General features: G+C 42.0%; 1 protein-coding gene across 13 annotated transcripts in view; it reads left to right on the top strand.

The window, feature by feature from the left end:
- LOC6524772 (potassium voltage-gated channel protein eag) overlaps window positions 1–24,397 on the top strand; it is a 54,817-nt gene that overhangs the window by 1,955 nt on the left and 28,465 nt on the right. For all 13 annotated transcript variants that reach the window (XM_015190393.3, XM_043207305.1, XM_039377832.2 and 10 more), the window contains one exon: window positions 13,236–13,966. In XM_015190393.3, coding sequence (XP_015045879.1) covers window positions 13,888–13,966 — 79 coding nt within the window. In that variant the 5' untranslated portion in view covers window positions 13,236–13,887. The remainder of the gene's footprint in view (window positions 1–13,235; window positions 13,967–24,397) is intronic.

The following is a 24,397-nucleotide window of genomic DNA, read 5'->3' on the forward strand; positions in this document are numbered from 1 at the left end:
CAGCACAGAAATGCCGAGTAAATCTTGAGAGCAAGTTTTCCGCCCGCCCAAGAAAACGCGAAAAACCCGCAACCAGGAGAAAATAAAATAAGGAAACCGAAAAGAACAACCAAAATCACCAGAAGAGCCCAACAATTTTGTCACGCATGTGTGGCTTCAAGTGTGTGTGTGCCTTAGTGTGTGTGTGTGTGTGTGTGTCTCAGTGTGTGTGTCTGAGTGTGTGTGTGGGCCAAATGAAAAGAGCCAAAAGATTAAAAATGTACCAGCAACCACAACAACACAAATGACAAAAATAACAAGAATAACGGGAATAGCACAGGAAAAGTCCAAGCTGACGGGCGCCGCAATTTGCTGTCAACATAAAATAAATAAAATAAAATGAAAAGAGCAAGAAGCAATACCCACACATACATACACACATACAAACATGTGTATAAATCTTGTAGATATATCTTTCGAACAATTTTGGCAGTTGACTTTTAGCGCCGACTGTTCCCATTCGCATTTTCACGTTCCCACTTTGCAATTTTCAATTTTACTTTGCGCATATTTAATAGCACAAATCGTAAATTAGATTCGCCACACATATAGCCCTATTCGTGCACTGAACGAAAAATATGCAGCACTTAACAGCGTACAAAATATTTCTTAAATCTAAGCTTCTTTTTTTTTTTTTGTATACTCTTTATGTTCAATATTTAATTAGGGTAAATGGGCATACAAGTTAGCTATCAAAATTGCCCAGCATCTACAATTTATATCAGTGCCTTTACCGAAGCTCCTTTTTTATGACCCAAAGTTAATGAAGTGTAAGTGTTGGGAAGGGGAAAGAGGATGATGTTCGGAATATCCTGTCTAATCAATCAATAAGCCTTTAAACAGATTTGCATATTTCCAGCTTTACTTTCTAACTTGGTGAGAGCATTTCAAAATGTTTGCTATCGGATTGCCATAGAATATGTTAAATGCCAGCTGCCACGCGTCGCTTTTTATTTCTACCCCTGACCCTCCGCAAGTGTTTTATGTTTGACATCCGCTGGCATCCGTGTTGCCTTGCCGTGGCTTCCGTTTCCGGATGACGTTGCATTTCCCCTGCTCTTTTACTAACTGCATTATCGCTTATCTACACTGAGCGGAAAGGCGCTTATTCATCATGCAGTTTTATGTGATTTATAATCATTTAGTTTTCAAAGTAAACTAGGTTTTACCAATTACATTTTGTCCAATTGCTTGTATATAGTATATGTTATTTACATTATTTGTGTTTCATTGCACAGTGTAATAGAAGGTATTTTAAATAGAAATGACATAGAGTTTCGATTCGTTTGAGCCACATGGCCATATATTTTTGCAGGACCTTCGTGGGCAGGTCCCTCCATAATTTCTACTGAGTTTTGTGCAGGCAGTGAGGCACTTATCGCTTATACAGTGAAACCAGACCAGTTGGACCACCTGCTGACTTCCTGTCAGATTGTCAGATTGTCAGACTGTTTGGCTTGGCTCTTGGCTGCGGCTTCTTGGCTGGCAGCTGCTCGCAGGATTACTCGGAAAAGTCGGAAAACTCGGTAAAGTCGCTCCCCTCGTCCTTGTCCTCGTTGACCTTGTGCCCGAGATCTGGCTGTCGTATCAAAACAAGTTTATTAACATTCCACTGGCTATCAAAGCGGTGCTCTGCCACGCCCCCACCGCCCCTACGCCAAGGCGGCTGGCAGGTGCCCAGGGGTACGAGGCTTTGGGGGGTAGGATAGAAAATTACATATGTAAAATGTGGGCAAAGTTTGGCAGTCATTGGGACAAATGGGCACGCCGTCCTGTCGCCATAAAAGTGGGCTAAAAATCCTTTGCCAGCTTTCAAGTAAAAACAGAGCTCAAAGTGGGAAAATGCCAAATAGTTTTCCTAGTACTCTAAAACTATGGTATTTAAAAGTTAATTTTAATACTTTTAAAATATTTGCTTTGTATTTGATAACAGATTTTAAAATTCTTATGATTGGGTGTGCAAAAGTAAATGCAATAGTAAAGTTACATACTCGAATTCCATAATTTTTCAAAGTACACCTGCTCTGAGTGCATTTTGCGACCTTTTAGGGAGTACATTTGGACTATTTGATATATATATATTTTTTTTTGAGGTGGCACTAGAGCCCGAGCTGAAGTCAAGTCTAAAGAAGCTGGAACTGGCCAAAGCACGTGCGCAATATGTAAATTTATTTATTTCTCTGTTGTAGCTGCTCTTTTATTTTTGCCATTTCTGCTGTATTTCTTCCAGCTTTTGGCTTTTTGGTTTCTGCTCTTCTTGGCCCTCGGCTTGATGTTGTTTTTATGTTAATGTGCCCGGCCGAATGTGAGTGTGTGTGTGGGTGTGTGTGTGTGGGTTAGTCCCTAAGCTGTTGGTTTTTCTTTATGTGTGTGGTTGTGTCTCGTCTCGCTCCTTCAACATCTTCCCTCTCATGTGCTTGCTCATTGCTTTTAATAGCCAACAACACGCCATGCATTAATTTATGAATTTCGTGTTGTTCTGGGCGGCCGAACTGGCAGTGGTGGGCGTGGCCTTTCCGCCCACCCGGAAAGCTTTTATCCGGAGAGCCAACAGCCGCAGAAATAATTAAAAAGAAAATAAAGGCGGCTTGCAAAAAAACGACAAAGACGCATGCCGATTATTTGCATCAGAAGATTAAATAAATTATTGCCTGCAATTGTCACAAATTTACCGATTTTTCATGTATGACTTACGCTATTCCAGCTTTAATATTTAATTTTAATTTCAATAGATTCTGGAGCAAGCTTCAATACAAGAGTTAAAACAAAATTTATCAAACGGACTTTCCTTTTGGACATCGAAGCAATCGATTAAAATCACCTTGCAGACAAGACTTTAAAATATATACAAAAAAGTTCAGTTCAGTTATGAGCTTATTTATTCGTTTTTCACGTTAATACTATATGCAATAATTCTTTAATTTGCTTGTCAAAAATGTCTGCATTAAAATAACAATTTTAATTACATCTCATTACGCCACAAAGGCATGTAGGACATTTTAAAAAATTATAATCATATTGAAGGCATTATTTCGTTTCCATAATTGCATTATTCAAGAAGGTTTTCTGAAATACATTTTTATATAACTTTTAAAATTTCAATTATTTAGCAACCTACTGTAGTTGTATAATTATTTACACTGAATTGTTGTATACCAGTTTATAGTGAATAATGGTCTAACTAACCAACTATTTTAGTAAAAATGTTAGGTTTTTTCAAAGTACGAAGTTTAGCAATTATTATTTTTGCGTCAGCCACAAGTATGTTACACAGTTTTAAATGACTCTACTGGCTGTTTTGATTGCGAAAACCGCATAACTTTATTATTCGAATGAAAAGACACAGTAGAGCAATTTCAACAGCCACAAATGTTTAAAACAATTTGCTTATGATATCCATTACGTATTTATATCAGAGTGCACATTATTTGTTTACGAGAGTCGAAAGTAACTGACCGGAAATTGAAAACTTTTGCAGGCCAATGGCTTCTAAAGTTATTTTCAGCCTTCCGCTTGATTCGCACTGTTCAGTGGCTTTCAAACTATAGACGCCAGTTTGTCGACCGACCAAATGTCGCAGCATACTTTTCGGCGTACGCTGTTAAACTATTACAGTTATTGTCGCTGTGCGTGTATGTGTGTGTGGGAATTCCTCGAAAAGTGTGAGAAAAGGATACCCACATTTTTTTTTCTTGATTTTCTGCTCTTTTCCACACTGCTCTTGTTCTTTTCCCGTCTCTTTCTCTTTGTTTGCCCTGCTTTGGCCTATTGTTTGCTTATCATGTACATGGACATGCATGTGTGTGAGTGTTTTGAGCGCTGTGTGCTGGTGTGTGCGTGAGCGTTTTCTTACAGTGTCAATATTTTTTGGCGTAAGCTTTGCTTTTAGCCATGACAAGTAAATATGCCATCGCAGAAGCAAAAGAAGCAGCAGCGGCAGCAGCACAAGAAGCTGAATAAATTGGCCAGTCTCGAGTTTTTCCCAGCCTCCTTCCATTTCCCATTGCCCACTTTTCCAGGCGGACAACAGAAAACAAAAAAAAAACAAGAAAAGCAGACAAAAGCCCCTGGCCTGAAGTTCTCAAGTTGTTGTTTTTGTTGTTGCTAGTATTAGTGTTAGTGTTGCTTTGGTTGCGCGTGGCGCAATCGAAAAAGTTTTTATGACACAATTTCCCTTTGTTGCCGTTTGCCTTTCGCCTCTCGTCTTGGCACACTTTCGATTTTCGATTTTGCCATCGCAAAAAAAGTGAAGCAGCGGGAAAGCGACAACTGAGTCATTTCTGGTACACCGGAAAAGAAGAGGGGTCAAAAATTTGACTTTTTAGTAAAGAACCAAATATAAATTACACATACATATATATTATTCCTACCCAAAATAACGATGAAAAAGGTATCCAATGAATTCGCTTAAAGACATGCCAAAATCTGTATAAAAACCCAAATCTCGCAACCAATTTAAGTTTCAGTGTAAGGTGGCAGCACGAAGAAGTTACTTCGGCAACTTCAAAGCCGCCAAATGGAGAAAAGACGCGGACTTCGAGGTCTGGGACTGCTGCAGCTATATTTAGAATTTACAGTGGGCGTGCTAACTGGCTGATTTTAGTTAGTGGGGAGCAGGGGGAGTGGTGCAGAAGGACCGAAGGATTGCTTACGGAGCAATTGGCACAAGGATACGCTTGTGCCACTCCCCCATTCGGCAAATGCCAATGCGAGGCGAAGTTGCATGCAAGAAAAGCCATGCAAAGCGGGCCAAAAATTATGTGTTGCATACTTACGTGCGCCGCACTGACCTTGCGTGCGGTGGAAAACTGTGGGTGGGCCGAAAAGTGCAAGAAAAGCGGGTGGAAAAGTAGGGATTCCAAGGAGGAGGCAACAAAAAAAAAAAAAAGGAGGCAACGACTTGGCCAGGTGCAACACTATCTTTAACTGTGTCTATCGCTGGCTTTTATTGCACTGCTCGTTTCAGGCACCAAAGTCTAATTGGATAGGGAGACAGAGACAAAGAGATGGGGAGATGGCCAGAGAGCGAGACGGAGCAAGGAGACCCACAGCTTTAGCCTAGGCCAAATTAATCGATAAAAAGATCCAATTGAATTTGCCACTGAGAGAAAAAAAAGAAGAAAAAGCGCGGGGGGATAGAAAAAAGACCTAGAAGGAAGAATGGCAAGTGGGAAGGGGGAATGGAGAATAAAGAATGGAAAAAGGAAGAGGGCCAAGAAGAGGGAAATGAGGCCCAAAGGCAGCCAAGTGAGCCGTGAGCTAAGGCCAAAAGCTGATAAGCCGCCGCAACAATAAAATCAAATCACATCTGGCACGTTAACGGGCTCAAGCGGTCAGCAAACGGGTAACGGGTAGGGGGCAAACGGGTAAACGGGTAGAGGGTATCGGTTTTTGGGCTGGGAACGTAATCTGCAAAAAGGGCAAGCTTAACAAAACTTAAGCAAAAATAATCGTTTAAATTATGTATGCTCTCATAAGCAATTTAAGGGAATGTAGCACTTTAAACGAATTTCGAAGCAATTACCACAAACAACAAAATGTTGAAAGCAAACTTCAGAAACAGAAGTAAACAACACAAAGAATTAACTTTAATATAATTAAATATATTAAAAATTATTATGACAGATCCCTTGACTTTTGTGAGAATTTTTAAATACGGGAGATAATACATAAAAGGACTCTTAGCTTTTCCAAAGAAATGTGTATAGGCAAATACAATTCCACCTGCCTCACCCACTTCATTTATTTAATGAATACTCATCTCCATTTATTTTTCATATGCCATAATGCTTTTGGTCCCGGCGCCGCCTAATTAACTACAAAATATGAATAAAAATTACTCACTCAGAGGACCGAAGACAAATAGGACGCATTATCCGTGGCATCCGTGGCATTAGTCGGGGATAATGTTCTTTGAGTTCCTGGAAGTTGGGGGATGTGTTCGGATTCCAAGGAATCCGCTGCAGTCGAATTTTTGTGGATTTGCCCATTGCAATCTCCCTCAGCTGAAATATATATGTCTTCGAAATGAGAATGGGAATGGGAATGGGGTATCCCAAAATAGACTTTCTTTTTCGCATGTTTTTTTTTCCACTTTTTTGTTGTCTTGGGTTAATGAAATGGCTGCCCTACTTTGCCAGCCCGGCCAAGGCGGCCCAACTTGGCACGCAAAAGTCAGGCCCAGTTTCAGTTCTACATGGCAAAAAAAAAGGGTTCCACTTTCCGATTTTATGGCATCATATTTCAAAATATAAGTCAGGCTATCTATCATCTTAAAAACCTAACTAATTTGAGTCTACGTATTTGATAAAGGATATACGCGTATTTCTAAACTTGCATATAACTCCTCTATAGCTTAAGCAGACTTTTTAAAGCCCCAAAACGATGAAAATACATAATAATATAATAAAATATATTATGTGATAACATATCTGTTTTTCGCCGTGCAGTTTCAGTCGCAGTCGCTGTTTCAGTTAGCATTTTCAGTCGGTAGAGGCCCCAAGCAACTTGGGCTGACGACTTGGCAAAATCAAGGTTAAGTATATGTATTTATGCGCATAGCCAAGTAGCACTGACTTGTGCACATACATACATATACATATATCCCATGGAGCGGGAAAACAAAGGACGAGGCTTTCGAGGGGTATGGACTGCGACAGGAAATGTCAATCAATTAGCCCGGCCTTAGGCGCCAAATGCGTCGGCGGTTGGCCCTTTTGGGATCGAGGAATTGGGGAAATTGGTGGTATCCCTTTGGGGATGGTCCTCCAATTCACTCCTTTCCTTGGGTCTTTGACCATAGCTGCTTGCACCTGACTTCTTGGAACTCGTGACCCTTTTCTTTTTGCGGTAACTAAAAGGACTTTGAATGACATTCAAGCTAACCCGTTTGGCTTTAATTTATAGGGCTGACTTGATTGCTGGGCTTGATTTACTTTCTGCACTTACTCTGCAGCCCATTACTAATTGTTTTTTATTAATATAATTATAATAATATTTAATCATTTCAAATCTCTAACAGCAGGCAAGCTCTTTAATTTTAAGTCCACTTCACAAATATCAAATTCAAATACTTAAAAGATAATCATTCAATTAGCTCAATTAATCAAGACACTTTATCTTTGACTTTATTTCGCCAGCTGTAATTAAGATAAAGATTTGTTTTCATTATGCATTGAACATGTTTAGCCAATTTTCCTGTGTACTAAATTTATTGGAAATAGTATTTTTTGCCTGGAGCCCTTAAATAAAATGGATTTTTCGTTAAAAAGGCAGCTATAAATTTCCTGCAGAAGATGCAATCTATATGCTATATTTACCATTTCTTTTATCCACACCTTGCCAAGCATAATTGTTTTTACCAAGTATTGTGCTGGTGTCGTTTCAAATTGTGTATGTAGTGAAAACACAATATCAGGTCACTTCTGCAATTTATGAACGCAAAGTTCAAGTTATTCCCCAGAAGGAAATGGATTTCTTGGAATAGAAATCACTTAAAAGGCAGCATGATAGGCAATAATTTATTTACCAAAATGAGGATCCTATGTAAATATTACTTTAAGACCCTCTATAACTAGATATTCGAGATACAAACAGTGCTATAACTCACGGGTACATTTGACCATCCGTTCATTTTCATTTGCCAGTCCACATTTAATCGAATCCAAGTAGCCTTTCTTATTGGGAATGTAGAAGGCCCATTGTCCTGCTGCCATCGCATCCTTGGTCTGTTCTTTGTCTGCCATTTTTTTTTTGTCTGGTTGTGGGTGCTCCAGTCCCCATCCCCCTCCATTTCCCCACAACCCTCCATTTGGATCCCCGTGTTTAGTCAACGCCCCCCTTTTAGTCACCCAGTCGAGCCTATTGTCCCCGTGAGCTTTGTTTTCCGCTTGCTGTTTTCCACCCAACCCCCTTTTTTGGGTTGGGTTTGCTTTGTTTTGGTTTCCCCCACATTTGTGTTTGTGTAATTGTTGCAACAATTGTGCTTTCCGAATGGGATATGTACATGTATATGCCAAAGAGGGGGAAACAAAACGTATTATATAGTTTGTTTGGGGGGGGGGGGGGGAAAGCGGTTGCTTCTTTTTTGCGGGGGATAACAATGATTTGTCCACAGAGCGTAAAATTTGTTGTCAAAGCGAATATTGGAAAAATGTGAATGCCTGGGGAATGGCAATTGAAAATGGGAATGGAATCGGTACTGGAATTGCGATTGCGATTGGGATTGGGAATGCACATTGCATGTGCAGAAGAACAAATGCATTTAAAGGAGATGTCAGGAACACAACGCTCCGTTCCGTTTAGGTTTGGTATCGTATCCATGGAGTAGAAGCTAATTAGGCAGAAGGTAATGGCCAGGATTCTCTGATACTGTTCGCCAAATTCAGGTGCTCAGAAATTCCGTCTACCACTCATTCCCTCTGTGCGCTTTTGGCTTAGACGCATGAGCCAAGTTGAGCCCGAACCGAAACCGAAACTGAAACTGAAAGCGAATGGCAAAAAGTTTATAAATTTTTGAATAGTCCACAATGGCAAAGTATCCAAAAGGTGAGCCAGAACATTTGAGGGCGGGTTACACACTCGCCGGGGCAGCTTCATTTTCTTGATGACACCATCTCATTAATAATGCCAGAGCTCTATTAATATTTGAAAGCCGAACCAACGAACGCAGCACACCGGAAATTAAATCCAAATGAATGAGGCGTGAGAGGGGCGTACTGCGGAGAATGATGAAAGTGTGAGGAATGCATGTATATATTTCTATATGCATAGGAGTGCGACTCCTTAAAGCTCAAGTGATATGAGTACAATCAAGGGAATAGGAACTTCAACACACTTCACTTCTCGTATGATCGTTCTTTGGAGAACCTAACTTATGTAGCACATTTTTAATCTCACTTTAATACGGATTGATATATATTTCTTTAAGAATTTATGTTTAACTTATATTCAGGTTTAAGCAGGTTAGGTTTAATATATATTACCTCCTGTGATTCGCAGCCATCTTAGCTGCTCCTTATCCTTTGGCTAAGCCCCTTGACCCTCTCATGTTAATTTTTATGACGTACTTGAAGTGAGCCATAAAAAATGAGTGGTTGGCTCTGTGGAGGGAGGAATTGGAATAGTGGGACAGACCGATGCGGGGGGACGAACTCTTACAGCTGCAACAAATTAAAATGTATAGTCGCCACCGCCCTCAGCCCTCCTGATTTTCCGTTTTTCCCCTTTTCGCTTTTCCCTCCCCCCTCCCATCAGCGATTTTCCCACTGCTGCTGGTGATGCTGCGCTTTGTGGGGCAAGGTGAGCGTCATCCTGTGGCATAGTTTGTCCTGCTCCCTTCTCGTGGTCACTCGGTCGCAGACTGGAAAAAAAAGCGAGCCTATCCCCCATCGCCTTCAGGATTTTTTAATTTCGCCTACATTCCCTGTATCCTAGTCAAAAAAATTACTATTTTTTCCTTTGAATATGAAAAGGCAGATATTTATTTTCGAGAGACACCTTAAAAAGAGATTTTAGCAACACAGAATGTATGGCTATTTTCTAAAAAACGCCCATAAATATGAAAAAAAGTGTAAATGTGTGAAAATGGGAAATGAGCATTCCAATACATGATTTCTCTCAGTGTTACGACCATAGTGACTACCACATAGTCGTCCAAAATAGTTGTAGTTGCCACATACACACACACTGTCAGTAAAACTCCTCTCGTTTTTCATGTGTTGCAAGGTGCAAAATGTGGGATGGCGAAAATTGTGGAAAACGGTGGAAAATAGGGGCCACGGCATGTGGCAAGTGTGTCAGCAGGGAAGGCGGAGGCGATGGAGATGGGGATGGGGATGGAGGGACGAGGTAGTGCCATATTAGGGGGCGTGGCGACATTCCATTTATTATAAATAGGCGAGTGCTGAGAGGCTTGACTTTCCGTTCCTATTTTGCCTCCTTTTTGGCTTGTGACGTCAGTGGGCAATGTGCGATTGGGCCCCAAATTGACAGCAGCCAGTACAGTGCGTTTCACGAGTGTCTGCCTGTCGGGAATCAGTCACTTGTGCTGTGAATAGCAGTGATTAGATTGGCTTCGATAATGCATCTCAATATTTTTAGATAAGTAAATCGATTGCGCTTGAGAAACTCATGTTTATACATTTTAATTTACCCTGATAACCTTTTGTTTTAATTTTTTAGGTAGAAACTTAGTAAAATTATGTATAATGCCATGGAAAAGTACACTTTAAGCCAAATTTATGTGTGCCTTAAAGCTTTAGCGTTTTCTCTGTTAATTACAACTATCATATGCTGGTTATTCAACTTTAAAGCGTTTCAATGAGCTCGTTTAAAAGCATAATTGTGTTAAACCGCCCGGAAGTTGCCACTTTATGTGAGGGTCATTATTGATTGCCGTAGGACTGGCATTATTGTCTATTCTCTGGTGCATTATGGTACGAGCATCATTCTCGACGGTTCATTAGCTTTCCGGAAAGTAAGGATGCCTTAACTCTGGATCAGCTATGAATTTGCTTCCATTATCCCTGTGGCAAACATGGAGCAGCAAGTTGCAGTTAATTATATGCATTAAAGGAACTGGGCAGAGGCTGCAGCGAGTTACTGGATAAGCCAGCCAATGAGGCGGTTGGGAGGACATTGTTGGCAAAGTTTATGCCAGTCAGCCAGTGAGCCAGTGAGTCAGTGAGCCAGTCCCTACATCGCCATCTACCCATCTGCTGACCCTACTCTGGTTTCACTCCAACTGGGCCACTGGGCCAGCTCCTCCTGCTTCTTTCTTGCTCCTCCTGCTCTATTCTTGCTCCTTTCTTGCTCCTGGGCCACGCATTAAAGCCAGAAAATTCATAAATGCCTGAGAGCGCTACTCGCTTACGCTGAAGTGTTCCTTCTTCCTTTTGCCCTCTAATAAGCACTTACGGCACCGGCAACATTGGCAACATCCATATCCCTGCTCCACTAACAGCAACAGCAACAAAAACAAGGATCTGGAGAGCAGGACAAAGAAGCTGTCGTTGGCGTTGCTTGAATTTTAATGAAATTAAAGATTACTGAGCTCAGCCAGCAGCTCGCAGCTCACAGCTCACACACAGCCCTGCAGGAACAAAACCAGGAACAACAGCTCAGCACAGGGGTGTAGTGTGAGGGGGGGCATCTGTGGAGTCACTGAAATACGAAATACAAAATTCGAAATACAAATTCAATGTCTATTTCCACTGTGCAACTGTTGCTAACTTTTGGGGACCAAATTTGAATATGAAATGCTTTTGGAAGGAAGAACCCCGTAATAATTGCATTCTTCATTTTGGTTAGACTAATTTTCTACAATTTAGAGGTAATTTTAAAAAGGAATTTCAGTAAATTGCAAAAAGCTAGTAGGGGTTTAAAGTTGATGATGTTAAAGAAATAAGATTTGCAGCTTTTCAAAAGTTGCACACTAGTTGAATGTAATTTAAGAATATTAAAGCTAGAAGATTAGATTTCTAAATTGATTTCATACCTTTCAATTCCCACAGCTTCAGCTTGATTTCTTTTCAGGATTTTCCGTTCACGACACGGATTCACTTGAACTGCATCCTTAAGTCTAGCTCTCGTTGAAGCAGCATATTCCGCCCACTCTGGTGTATATATTTAACCTTTAAATGCAAACATCTTGTTGCAGTGCCTGGGCTAATGATTTCATCCTTGCGATGCGACTCCATCTGACATGGCTTGGCTTCGCCTGATTCCAGCTATTCATAATCCTCATGTTTCAGTTGCTGACGCTGTACGCGCGCCCCACGTCCTGGCTGCCAATTTAACCCGCCTCAACTCAATCCGATCCTAATGAGTCTGTTCCTGGGCTTCAGGATCCTGCCCCCAGGACCTCCCTGTGCACCACCTGCTCTGTGCAGCTTCCTGCAGTTTGTAATTAGTGCGTGTTGGACAAGTGAATCAACTTTGTTCGGCTGCCTACTTTAATTAGTCAATTTGCTGCTGCACTTTCGGTTTATTTCTTGCGATTTCATTGCGGCCTTATTTGGCCTGCTCCTGATAATTGGCTAATCGAGTTGCGTAATTGAGACACGAGACAGCCAATTGAAGGCAGGTTGACTGCTCATTAGGGTGTACTTAATGCGGATTTCGGCCTTCATCGGTCCACAAAAGAGTTATGTGTGGGTTATGGCACTTATCGTGGGACAGAATTTACAATGCAAGTTGTACGTATATATGTATAGATGCGATAAGCCGTGGAGAGTAGAGCATTTGAAGGAAACAATACATAGATTACGCATACGCCCGGTTGTCTGTTTGAATATCGTAATTAATTGTGAAACTTGTGCAAAATTTGCACATATTCTGCCCAAGTGCACAATCACGGGAATTGAAAGGACGCACGTTGCGTATACTTAATGTAACCAAAATTTAAATTGCATAAACTGCATTATTAATGCGTCTTGTAACGGCAAAACTGCATGTAAAACAGCCTTGAACTCGCATTGTTCAATTTGATGATTTTACTGAAATGCCTCTCACGCTACAATTAATTGCAGGAATTAAGAGCTGTCATTAATTTGTCATCGAACTATTTTTGGGTCTAGTTTCCAAAGCAAATAAATTAAAATTGCTAAGCGCATAATCTTTATTGTGTCGTTTTAATTGGGTCTTAACGTTTTCTGCACCGTTCTGATTGGATTTCAATTAGTTAAAATACTGCGATTTAATTTGTGGTTTGATTTATGCAATTTCCTGATAAATAAATTGCATTTATTTTGCCACTTTCTCCAGTTTCGCCAGTTTCGAATTGCAATGCCAAAGAGCTGGGGATTAAGCGAGGTTAGACTGACTGAAGCTTCAATCTTATTTGGTTTAAGACGTCCGTACATGTGTATGCATTTTGCCTGTTATTTCATATTTATTTGCAAACTTACTCAATAAAATACAAGTTATTATGTGTAAATTGCATGCTAGGCAGCATTTCTGCATGTCATCAAGAAAATGTGTTTTTACTTAACTTTTACGGGCTATAAATCAATGTGCAGAAACATGGATTATATTTTAGATTGCTAGTACTCTGAAATCTGCTTAAATGTTTAATATTAAATACATTTCTTGTGGATTACTGTCCCTTCAATGTTTAAATTGAATTAAGTATCAAATTCAAATGTGGTTGATCTATCTAACAGCTTTTTCTTTCTATTTCTTTCTATTCCCTACAGTGCCATATGCAACCGATAAGACTGTGTGAATGGTCAAGTGGTCATCAGCATTGAAGCGATTCTCTCTCCCCGCATGTGTGTGTGTGACTGAGTGCGTGAGTGTATGTGTGTGAGTGGGAGAGATAGATAGAGAGAGAGAGAGAGAGAGAGAGAGAGAGAGAGAGAGAGAGAGAGAGAGAGAAAGAGAGTGTGTAAGACAGCATCAGAATGACGGACGCGCGGAAAAGCGAATTCCACGCTGCGGAATTCAAATGAGCCAGAACCAAAACCACACGAGATCGGTTCTGCATCCGCATGGACTTGTATTGATCACGCAACGCGAATATCCTTCGGCATCAGGAGTCAGGATCTAGGAGCAATCGGAGCAATCGGGAAACCCAGGAGGAGCAATCTCCGCCGGTCATCTATCCATCAGCTGACAACTGTCAGCCGTCAGCACCTGTCAGTTGTCAGTGCAGGAGGCCAGCTGTCAGCGGAAGTGAAAGTGAAAGGGAACGGGAAAGGGAAAACTGGGGAGCGGAAGGACACCGGGGCCAGCAAAACGGGACAGCAGGAGCAGCAGGCGCACGAGCAGGAGCAGGAGCAGGTGCAGGTGCAGGAGCAGGAGCAGGCGAGGATTGGGCAGCGCGACGCGTAGCGTCTAGGCGGCAAAATGCCTGGCGGACGACGTGGACTGGTTGCGCCGCAGAACACATTCCTCGAGAACATCATCCGGCGCTCCAACTCGCAGCGTGAGTACTCCAAACATTTCCATTTCCATCACACAAATTCCAGTTGCCATGGGGATAAACTATTTAATAACTTCCTTTTAGGCATTAAGATTTTGCATTTGAGAAAGGATCAGTATGCAGTGAAATTATGATTATGGTACCTATAATTAATATTCCCTTTGAGCATTTAAAAAAAAAACAGCAATGAACCAGCAATGATCCATATGGTTAGTGAAACTCCATCTGTAATCAAGATGGTTTCAGCCTGCATGCGACAGGACCTTCAAGTGAAATTGCCACACTGCGTGGCAATGCATACTGGATTCTCCTGTTGCAATCGGCATTTTACGCATACCACACAATTATCGGTTGCCTGCGGGCAAAGGGGGCAACCTTTTTGACCTGTGTGAAATGAGAGTGCAGGAGTGTGAAATGAATTTTCCGTTAAGTTGTCAACGTGAACAGGAAAGAGTGCAAGTGAAATGAGCTATAAATAGAGCCATCGTAGTCACACACTCGCACAACATCGAGAGCAATGCCACACACACACACGCACGTGTGTGACCGAGAAATGTCCGATTCGGTGAAATTGAATTGTTTCACCAGTGGCCAGTGAAAAGTGCGGAGGGAAAGTGCGAGGAAAGTGGGTAAAAGTGGGCGAAAGTGGGTGAAAGTGGGCGAAAGCCCGGAAGGTACTTTGCAATTCGAGTTTCGGCATTGAAATCCCTTTTTGGCCTGCGGTCAATGGCAACACTTTCAATTAGGGCGGGCCAATTGAGGCTTTGGGGGCAAAGGCCACAGAGCAGCATTCCAACTCGAACTTAAATCGGATTTTCGGTCTCAGCTGCAGTCTCGAATGTGGATTGCTTTCTGGTATCCCTAAATGGCCTCTGGCCATCCAAACAGTTGTCACAGCAACTTGAGTTGCTTGAGTTCCATTTGTCCGCTTGCCATTTGCCATGCAACAAAGTGGCAGCAACAACAGTCATCAACGGCAACACATGCAGCCATAAACAACATGAGATAATTAACAAAAGTCCTCCTCGTCATTCCGCTCCACCGTTGAAGCCCATTAGGGAATGGATTCCGGAGAAGCTGAAGGGTTCGATTCAACCAAAAGGACCAGAGGACCAAAAGGACCGCAAGAGTGACATAAATGGACGCACAATTGATGCACTCCATTCCCATACTGCCATATTGCCATATTGCCATATTACCATGTGACTGACGCACAGAGTCTGCATTTCGACTGGCAATGCAAATGGCCAAATGGCCGAAAAGTATTCCGGGCAACAGTGCTTAATCATTGCCGGCGAAAGTCCGGCAAAGTGGCAGCACATATGGGAATGGAACGAAAAGTTTGAGCGAAGGGCAGAAAGGAAAAAATTACTGGTCATCGAAATAGTGGCAATAGTGATCGATAATGTAGGAAATAAAAAAAAACCATCCCCACATAAATATGTTCCATGAACATCATTTAATCGCTTTATAAGCTAGCAAATTTAAATACAAAATGCAATCTTCAATGTTCAAGCTATAATGTCTCGACTTTATTTTGTAAATACCTGGGCCTTAAATATGGCCCATATACTTCGTATATCAAACCAATAGGGAAAAATAAGCTAAAATATTATTGAGGCTTCTTTCAAATTCCATTTGACGAACGGCGACGGATGCTTGGCCCATCAGCTCCGATTCCAATCCCGATAAAGGAGCCATCAATAGATTTAGGCACGCCCCACAGAGAATAGACAGTTCGCTTCACTTCGTTCGCATAGTTTCCCATTTTCCATACACGCATTTTCCCGCCCCGGCAAACTGTCGAAAGCGGATTACTGCGAAGACGCAAAGCCTTTTCCAAAAGGATTTCGTTTCGTTGGCAGCACAAGTGGGGAGAAAAGTAAAACAGCTTTTAGGTCGCTGTAGGAAAGGATGAAGGTTCTGACCTGAAACGGACAGACACATTTACAGATACAGATACAGATACAAATGCGAATACAGATACAGGATACAGATGCAGAAACAGATACAGATACGTAAACTGAAAATGCCATAAAGGCAATGCACACAGCGACCCGTAAGTGCGGCATATTAAGGTGGCAATGCAAATGACTGAGGAAAAAATGGGTCGCCAGGTGAAGCAATAGATTCTAATGTGATTTCCATGCCAGCAACAAAAAAAAAACAGGCGCACATTGAAGTAGCATTCGATAGGAAAACAGGAAAAGGAAGCAGAAAGTGGCGTTTCAGTTTCAGTAAATGCGTGGCTTTATTTGAATGTCTGCACTATACGTCTGTCTACAAAACTTCAACTTCTCACTTGGTAATCGACTCTGTCCCAATTTTGTGAACATCAATGTGGAATTGAATATATTTCTGAAAGCTGAAAAATAAATACAGCCTTATCTTGTTTCCAACCAACACAACAGTTTTTACAAAATAAATAGAATTTTTCAGTTGTACGTTTTAAAATTAGAAAGTGCATAATTTTGTAAGAAAACATTCTGATAAGCAAGACTTAAACTACAAAAAATCGCTTATTTCAATATATCATAGCTAACAAGCCCCCTGATATTTCGTCTAAATGAAATCCATCAACCCAAGTAAATGGCTTGGAAAATTTAAGGAGGATAAATGGTTTGGGGTGCTTGGGTCCGACGTTTCGTGGTGTTTGTTTGGGGCTGGAAATTTTCAGCCGCGTCGGCGATAAACTGACCAAAGACACAGCCTCCAGAAAGAGCAACTGGCTTAGGCAGATTTTTTTAATTAGTTTACTTTATGCCCAACGCTTGCGAAAAACCCTTTTGGCGGTCTCTTCGATTTGTCCACAAGTTGCAAATAGGCAAAAATTCGTGTGTTTGTCCTTGTTTGGTAACAAACTCATTAAAATTGAACGCAAAGCCAGCCCCCATTGCACATGGAAAAGCATGGAAAAGCCCACACACACACTCACACACACACACACACACACACTGGAAAACCAAAATCCACAAAAATCCCAACTAGTCCGATGGCAAGCATTTTTCAGTGGTTTATCTGCGGCATGGAGGTGTGCAAAAAAAAGGAGACAAACAACTTTGTCCTTGTTTTTCTTTTCCTCCTTTTTTTCTCTGTTTTTTTTTTTTTTTTGCCCCACTGTTTGCCTTTTTGGGGTTTGTCACTTTTGCGGTTTGCCTCGCACGTTTATCTCGAGTGCACATTGCTCTTCCTCCAGCAACTGCCACTGAATTTCGCCCCCCTACCCCCCTGTTCACCGATTAGATATGGCCTTTGCCCCCCAGGAGGTCGCAGCTCGACACTTGGCGCGGCTGTTTGATCTTCGTCAGCAAGCCAAACAGCATTAGCAACAACAACAGCAGCAGCAAAAAGCGCCCAAAGTGGCCAGTAGACATTAGATGGAGCTTGCCTCACTTTTCCACTTACTAACTGAACAGAAACACCAGCAAAAAGTGAGGAAATCAATCAATAGATTTAGATTTTCTCCGTTTCTTTGGGAAATCTGGTACACATTTTATTTAAATAAGTAGTTAAACTTAAATTGAAGTTTATTATTTGGTAGAAAGGTTTCCTCTTATCCCCTAAGACCATGGTGCTAATGCCATTATAAAATTAGCATTATTAAATTTCGATACCGATACTGAATCCATTTTTCCGCCGTGTATTCTTTCTTGTGAGTGTTTCGCCTGTTGACAATTGATTACGCATACGCCCCGTGGCCCACAAAAGAAAACACGTGCCTGGCGATATCTATCACAGCCTTGCTGGTTTTCTCCCCTTCTGTTTTTCTGTTTGCCCAGGTCAAAGCTGTTGGGCCTCAGATGGATAAATGATAACCAAATCAAAATAAATCAGGAAACTGGGAAACTTGGGCGAAAAAACGCAGCCAGTTTGAACTGAACTTAAAGCTAATGGAACAAAAATTGGTTCGATTGGATAGAAAACTCAAGTGGCAGAGGATTAGGGCTCCATCAGAGTGGTTATCCATTTCAATTGAATGGGTTTGAATAATGCTTTTGGTCTGGCTTTATTTATTTGTGTGATACTGTGAAAAAAAAGAGAGAGGGAAGCGTGGACAAACACGTTCACTAATTTGTGTGCAGTTGCAGAGTTGCAGAGTTGCCGAGCTGCCGGGCCGTGGCATGCAACAAGCCGCATTGCGAAACGCCCTCGAAACGCAGACCAATCAGTGAACAATTGCAATTATGTGCAATCATTGTCTGGTGTCGACAGTCCCTGTTCGGGCGCCATTTGCCCCATTTGGCGTCCCTGTTCGAGGCGCCAGTTTCCATCTCCGATGCCAGTGTGTTTGTTTGTTTATTATTGATTTTCATTTTTCATTTCGTTTTCGTTGTTTGTTTGTTTTGTGTGTGTGTGTGTTTTTTTTTTTTGTGCTGTTGCCGTCTGTGTGTTGCTGGTTTTCGCCTCGGTTTTTTGTTATTGTCGCTGGGTTCGTGTAAATTAACGTTATTCTTTTTTTTTTTTTTTGCCGCCAGAGAGGCGGTGGCAAAAAGGGGCGGTCATTACATTTATTGATTTTTCGGTCGCTGGCTGAGTCTCATTTGTTATCCATTTCTTTGCTTTGCTTTGCCTTCATTTGCCTGGCTTTGCTTGCGTTTCCAGTTTGCGACACTTACATTTTCGCGTTGTTTGTCGTTTGTTGTTGCTACCATTTTCATTGCTATATGGCTATTGCTTTCGCTGTTGCTGTTGCTGGGTCTGCGTCTTTGACCCGTTTTCCCTACCCCGTTTCTCTTCATTTTTGGGCGGCCGGAAATGCGCGACTGCACCCCATTACCCAGCTTTAAGGACCCCCTCTGTTTTTGTGCCCCTGCCACGCTACCAAGCAGAAGGTCAAAGCATGGCGAATGCCTTGCAAAACAAAAAAAAAATGTAAAAGGAAGGAAACGCTGAAGAGCTGTGGATGGGCCACAAAACAAAAAAAAAAAAAAAGAGCCAGGCAATAGCAATAATAATCCGCACTGACCTGGCCAAAAGGTTGATCCTGGGCCGAGGACTATTGACATGGCCTGTAGCGGACTCGAACTCGAACTCGGACTTTTGCACGCAACAGTAAATCAAAGCAAACAAAAGAGCGAGAAATATTTAAATAAACACCTTTTCTTTTTAGCTGAAGAAGGTGATTCGAGTGCTAAGATTTCGTGTCACTTGGCCATTGTGCGGTTTCTCAGAGCTTGGCGATATCCGACTAGGGATAGAAATATTTGCGGCACATTAATCATACGCCACGTTGTCGCGCTGAAGCGACAAGGTGTAATCATAACAATTGAGCCACCAATCAACGCCACAAAAAACAAGAGTGTTGAGGAATGTCAGGGGAATTAGCACACCGAACTAGTATATAATAATATAATAACTAATTCGCAGGAGGATAATTATCGCATCAAAGTGTTTGTTAGTTTCTGGAGTTCTTAATTTTTCAATTTCCCTCGTGTATTTTGTATGCCCGTATTTCTTATATTAGTTAACATTTCCATTGGCTTGAGTGCCTTGGTCCGCTATGACCTTTGCCAGAAATTCCATGGAAATCAATGGCCACCTTTGAAAGAAAAAGGCCTCTACCTGTGCCTGTGCCTGTGCCTGTGCCTGCGCCTTCAATGCCATGGCCAAAACCTGACCATCAGGGCCACCTGGGCCACAATCCCCCCCTCTCCCCTGGTCTACTGGCCAGGTGGCGACAATTGATTGAGCACCGCCCCAGACGTTTTCAGCTTACTTGCCCATTACTCTTTACTCCCACGCTTTCTGATTGCGGCGTCTACCCGACATTTGCGTAATTTATGAGGGAGAACTGCGTTTCTATGTTAATCCCCCTTAACCCCCCCTTCCTCTCCCCCGCATGACGAAGCCCACTCTCAGTTGGGGGCACAGCAAGGGCCACCCTTTTTTGGGGGTGTTGTTATGTGTTCAGTGCGACAAAAGTCCATCACTATTCAGCGGGATATGCCACATAGTTATTACCCATTATTATCGACATGTGACCAAAGCCAAAACGCTTTAATTAGACAACAACGCGTGTGGGTTCCAACTACTTTTCGCTTTTCGGATTGGTTGGTGGTCTGGATTTTGGAGAGGGAAGAGAGTAGGGGCAGCACAGCAGTCAAACGACACTTAGCATTAAGTAAAAGGCCATTTAAGAATGACCACAATGGTCGTCGGCGGACAGGGGTGGGCCATGGGTGGCCAAGTCCAAGTTTCGCCTCCGTCCAGTCAAATTGGATTAAGTTGTTGTCCCATTCCCATCCCCATCCCCATCGTTCATGTCAGTGTAAAGTGCCTGGCAGGTGTGCCTGGGTGGGGGGCAGCTAACGGGGACCCACTGAAAATGGCAGAGCAGACCACATCAAAATTGAGACACAGCCTAATCCCGGACAGAACCAGAACGCATGGCACACAAACGAATGGGTAGAAGGGTCTTCCAATGCGGGATTCTGTGAATTTGTGTGTCCTCCCTTTTTGTTTTAGCAAACATTTAAATTGGGTTTCTTGAAAGCTACTTTTTTCACTTGATATCACTTGATGTCACTCGAAATGCCTTAAAGGTTAATAAGAATTAAAGCTGAAAGTTGAAAAGTAAGTAACTAAGCTTGATAGTTAAATACATATATATAATGAAAGTATAAAAGGAAAAGCCATGTTGTTATTATGAACAGTTAAATTTCAATTCCAAAAGTATTTATGGCTGTTGTAGAACATTTTCAAGCAGCATTTGACCGAGAAAATGAACAATGAACAGCCATTAGCTATTAGCTAACTTTGATCTAAGGATATTAATCTAAATGCAGATAAAGCGATGCTTCAGTATTAAGTACTTGAGTTGGCTACCGAAAATTCACTAAAAATCGCGTGTCAAGTGGCGCTTTCTCATCCTTTCCGCAAACATATCGCTCGCTCACTCTATCTTACTCACCCTAGGCATTAAGTGTGTGTGTGTGTGTGTGTGTGTGTGAGTTTCGAGGGTGTGTGAGTGCGTGGCTAATTTGCTTGGCACAAAAAGTCTAGCATGCTTTTTGGGGCCACTCGCAACACGCAACGCAGCGCAAAAGTTGCGGCCAAAATGCAAAATGAAGGCAAGGCAGCGAGAGGGAGAAGGACCGAGAGGGAGAGAGAGAGAGAGAGAGAGAGAGAGAGTAGCAGACACACACACTTACACACATTCTGGTAATACAGATGTGAGTGTATGCTTGTGTGTGGAACTAAAACTCGCTCTTGCACTTCCAAACTGGGGAAAAGTTGGCTGCTTTTCCCGGCCACTTTGTTGCTGCTTTTGGACCGAGTTGAAAGTTTACGCAATCAACTTTTTCGCCATTCTCTCTTTTTTTTTATATTTATCAGCCAAGGCATTCCCCTACCCTCGTACTTATACACACACACACACACACACACACTCGCAGAGATAGAGAGAGATGGCAATGGCGATGGCGACGACGTTGACGGGGCCAAAAACTTTAATGTGGCATCAGCAAATGCGAGACGAAGCGGAGCGTGGCAAACCGATGGCGCCAACAGCTCTGCGGCTGTCTGTGTGTGGGTTTCGCAGTGTGTCAGTGTGTGTGTGTTTGTGAGAGTTGGTCAACCCACTAACACTTGCACACACTCGCACAAAAAGAAAGTGCCAAGAATTGGCAAGCAATCGTTAGTTAATTCAATATCGCATTAAAGCGTGTTACAAACGCCTAACTATTATTACTTAAATGAGATCAAAAACAACAAAAATAATAATGTCTAAATATTAATAATAATTACAATATTTTAGCACTTTTAGTAAATTTATCTGCTAAAATTTGTTCTATGTATTCATGCTTATGTAGATTTTCTGTCATAACAACTTTTGTGCGATCTTCATAGCATTTTGAAGCTTGTACTAAGTTTTTGTCACTGTGTAGGCACGTACATTTTGTTTGTTAGCAAAAGTCTCCAAAATGCTGGAGAGCATTTAAACTAGAAAATATTGAAAGGACTGCGGAATATCGCAAAACCACAGACCCGCGGGCAAAATTAAATGAACACTTTTGGGTGGGTATTGCGATGGGTGGTGAGGGGTGGTTAAGGGTGTTAGGGGTATGTACGAACACTCTGGTGACCTTGAAGTCAAATGTCCACCAGCGAGTCACAGAACATGAAAAGTAATCAGGCATAGTTGTGGGCCAGGCGGCTTGGAAAATGGAAATGAAAAAGTGGAAAATGAAATTCGAGTCAAGCATATGGCGAGATCCAGTGAGACATTATTGTTCTTGTTCAAAGTAAATTGAGAAAAGTCACAGCTCTTTATATTCGTTACTGATGGAGTAAAGAGTATAACAGATAAAGTAGATTGCATAAAGTATATATATAGTCTAATTGATATATGCAGCTCAAATTTGAAATAAGAGTGATAATAAATTTGTCAAGTCTGCAGCAAAAACTTTCTTTAAAGGCTTAGCCCTTTTTTTATTTGAGACCCATTTCTTATCGTATTTTTTCTCATTCTCATTTACACTTTCCCTTTTTTTAGTTTCTTAAGAAATTTAATTAATTTTTGACTCACCAGAAGCTGCATTCTTTTTCCGCCGACTATCTGTAGTGTCCCTTAGTTACCCAGCGGTTTGGCTTCGTGCTGGATTGCAGCTTCTCACTTAATTATGCAAATTTAATAACAAACGGCAAATGGCGCGCATAAAGACAGAGATGGAGCTAGGAAGTGCGAAAGAGAGAACAAGAGCTTTATTATAAATGCCATTATGCGACACAGAGCAACAAAATAAAAAGCAAAGAAAAGGGGCAAAGGAGAAAGGTGGAAAGGGGGGTGGAGGGCTGGAAAACTTGGCTGCAATTCTTTTCAAGCATGCCCCAAGGAGTCGTAGCGGTAACAGGCTGGCCTAATCAACGTGGTTTTGTCGTGTTTTTCCCCCAAACTCCATTTTCACCCACTCCCCCTTTCACTTTATATTACTTTCACCACCCACTCTTACTTAACCCCCCGCTGGCCAACCCACTTTTGTGCATTCTCCAGCTGTCGCTAATGTAATTAAATCGCAATGCTGTCGGAGGCCGAGCCTTTTTTACTTTTCGGACAATAAAATTTATGCACTCGACTGGTGAAAAGGGACTAAAAGTGAAAGGGAGAGAGAAAGAGAGAGAGAGAGAGAGGGGAGAAAGTGTTAGGCGGAGTTAAAGGATCTGCAAAATGGAGGACAAAAATGGCATGGCCAGCTGGCAATCTGTGGCCTAATCGCAGCTCCAAAGGGGCTGCTAACTACACAGGGTATAAAAGGGGGCCAAAAGGGAGGCAAAAAAGGGGTAAGAGCGGGGAGGTGAGGTGTGCATAAAGGATAATTGCAAGGACCGTTGTGTCGCCTGAGCCGTATAACGTTCAGCATTCACACTAATGTCATAAAAACCAACCAAACAAATTATTCTGTATGTGTGAGTTTAAGTGTGAATCTATGTATGTGTGGTATGTGGCTATGCGTGTGAGTTTTGTGGTATGTGTGACTACGTATGCATGTATGTGTCTGTGACAAGTTCCAAACAATGGAAACAGCAACAGAAACCAACGCCGACAACCACAAGGAAGATGGCAAATGCAAAAACCGCAAAAAAATAATGACAAAACTGGCCATAAAACTGAAGTGCTGGGGGATGGAAATTAAGGGGTGCACATGGGGTAATATGGGCAAAGGGGAAATGGCCGGGTGAAAAGCAACAGTAGCCGAGAAAATGGTGCTGCGCACAGTGGGAAAATTGAGACAATCTGGGAAATAAAAAAACACAAACACATACAAACATGCGCCATTGAAAGCATGGCAGTTTTGTAACCTTGAAAATAAATGAAAGCCTAATCGAATGAGCCACAAAATGGCACATTTGGCCCACTGTGCGATGGCCAAGCGGAAATGAAAGTTTTGCGGAATTGCAACCGCATTTGCATGTGTGCCAGTGTATTTAGGTAATGGACTAGTTTTGTTATATCCCTTGGAGGTCCCCCATCCAAGGTCTTCACTCTTTCCTTCGACTAACAAATCCACTTAGGAGGACTATTTTTGGGACTGCGGTCGACCGCACAAATTCAAATCAATCAACGACAGGGCTCCCCGCTTTTCTACTTTACTTTTTTTCCCCCCGGTTTTGGGCCAACTTACAACTGTAAATGCTGCACGGCTAATTGGCCAAGAGTGGCGGGGAAATACAAAAGTGGGTTGTCATCAATCATCGAGAAACACGGACCGCCTGCTGGAAAAAAGGACCCCTAACCGAATACGTATCCCGGGTCCTGAATCCCGATCCCCAATTCCTTTGTTCCTCTGTCGGCTTGTTGACATTTCAGGTTGAGTTGTCAGCTCCCAAAAGCTAAGCCCAATACAAAATTCTCAATACAAGATATAGCCCTTCTCTGTATTTTCGATACTGTTGTGTTGGGTCGTTTTTTGCCTCAGCTCTTCTCCTTTTGTTTGG

Source organism: Drosophila yakuba, chromosome X (genome assembly GCF_016746365.2).
Source record: "Drosophila yakuba strain Tai18E2 chromosome X, Prin_Dyak_Tai18E2_2.1, whole genome shotgun sequence".
In the NCBI taxonomy this organism is placed as follows: Eukaryota; Metazoa; Arthropoda; class Insecta; order Diptera; family Drosophilidae; genus Drosophila; species Drosophila yakuba.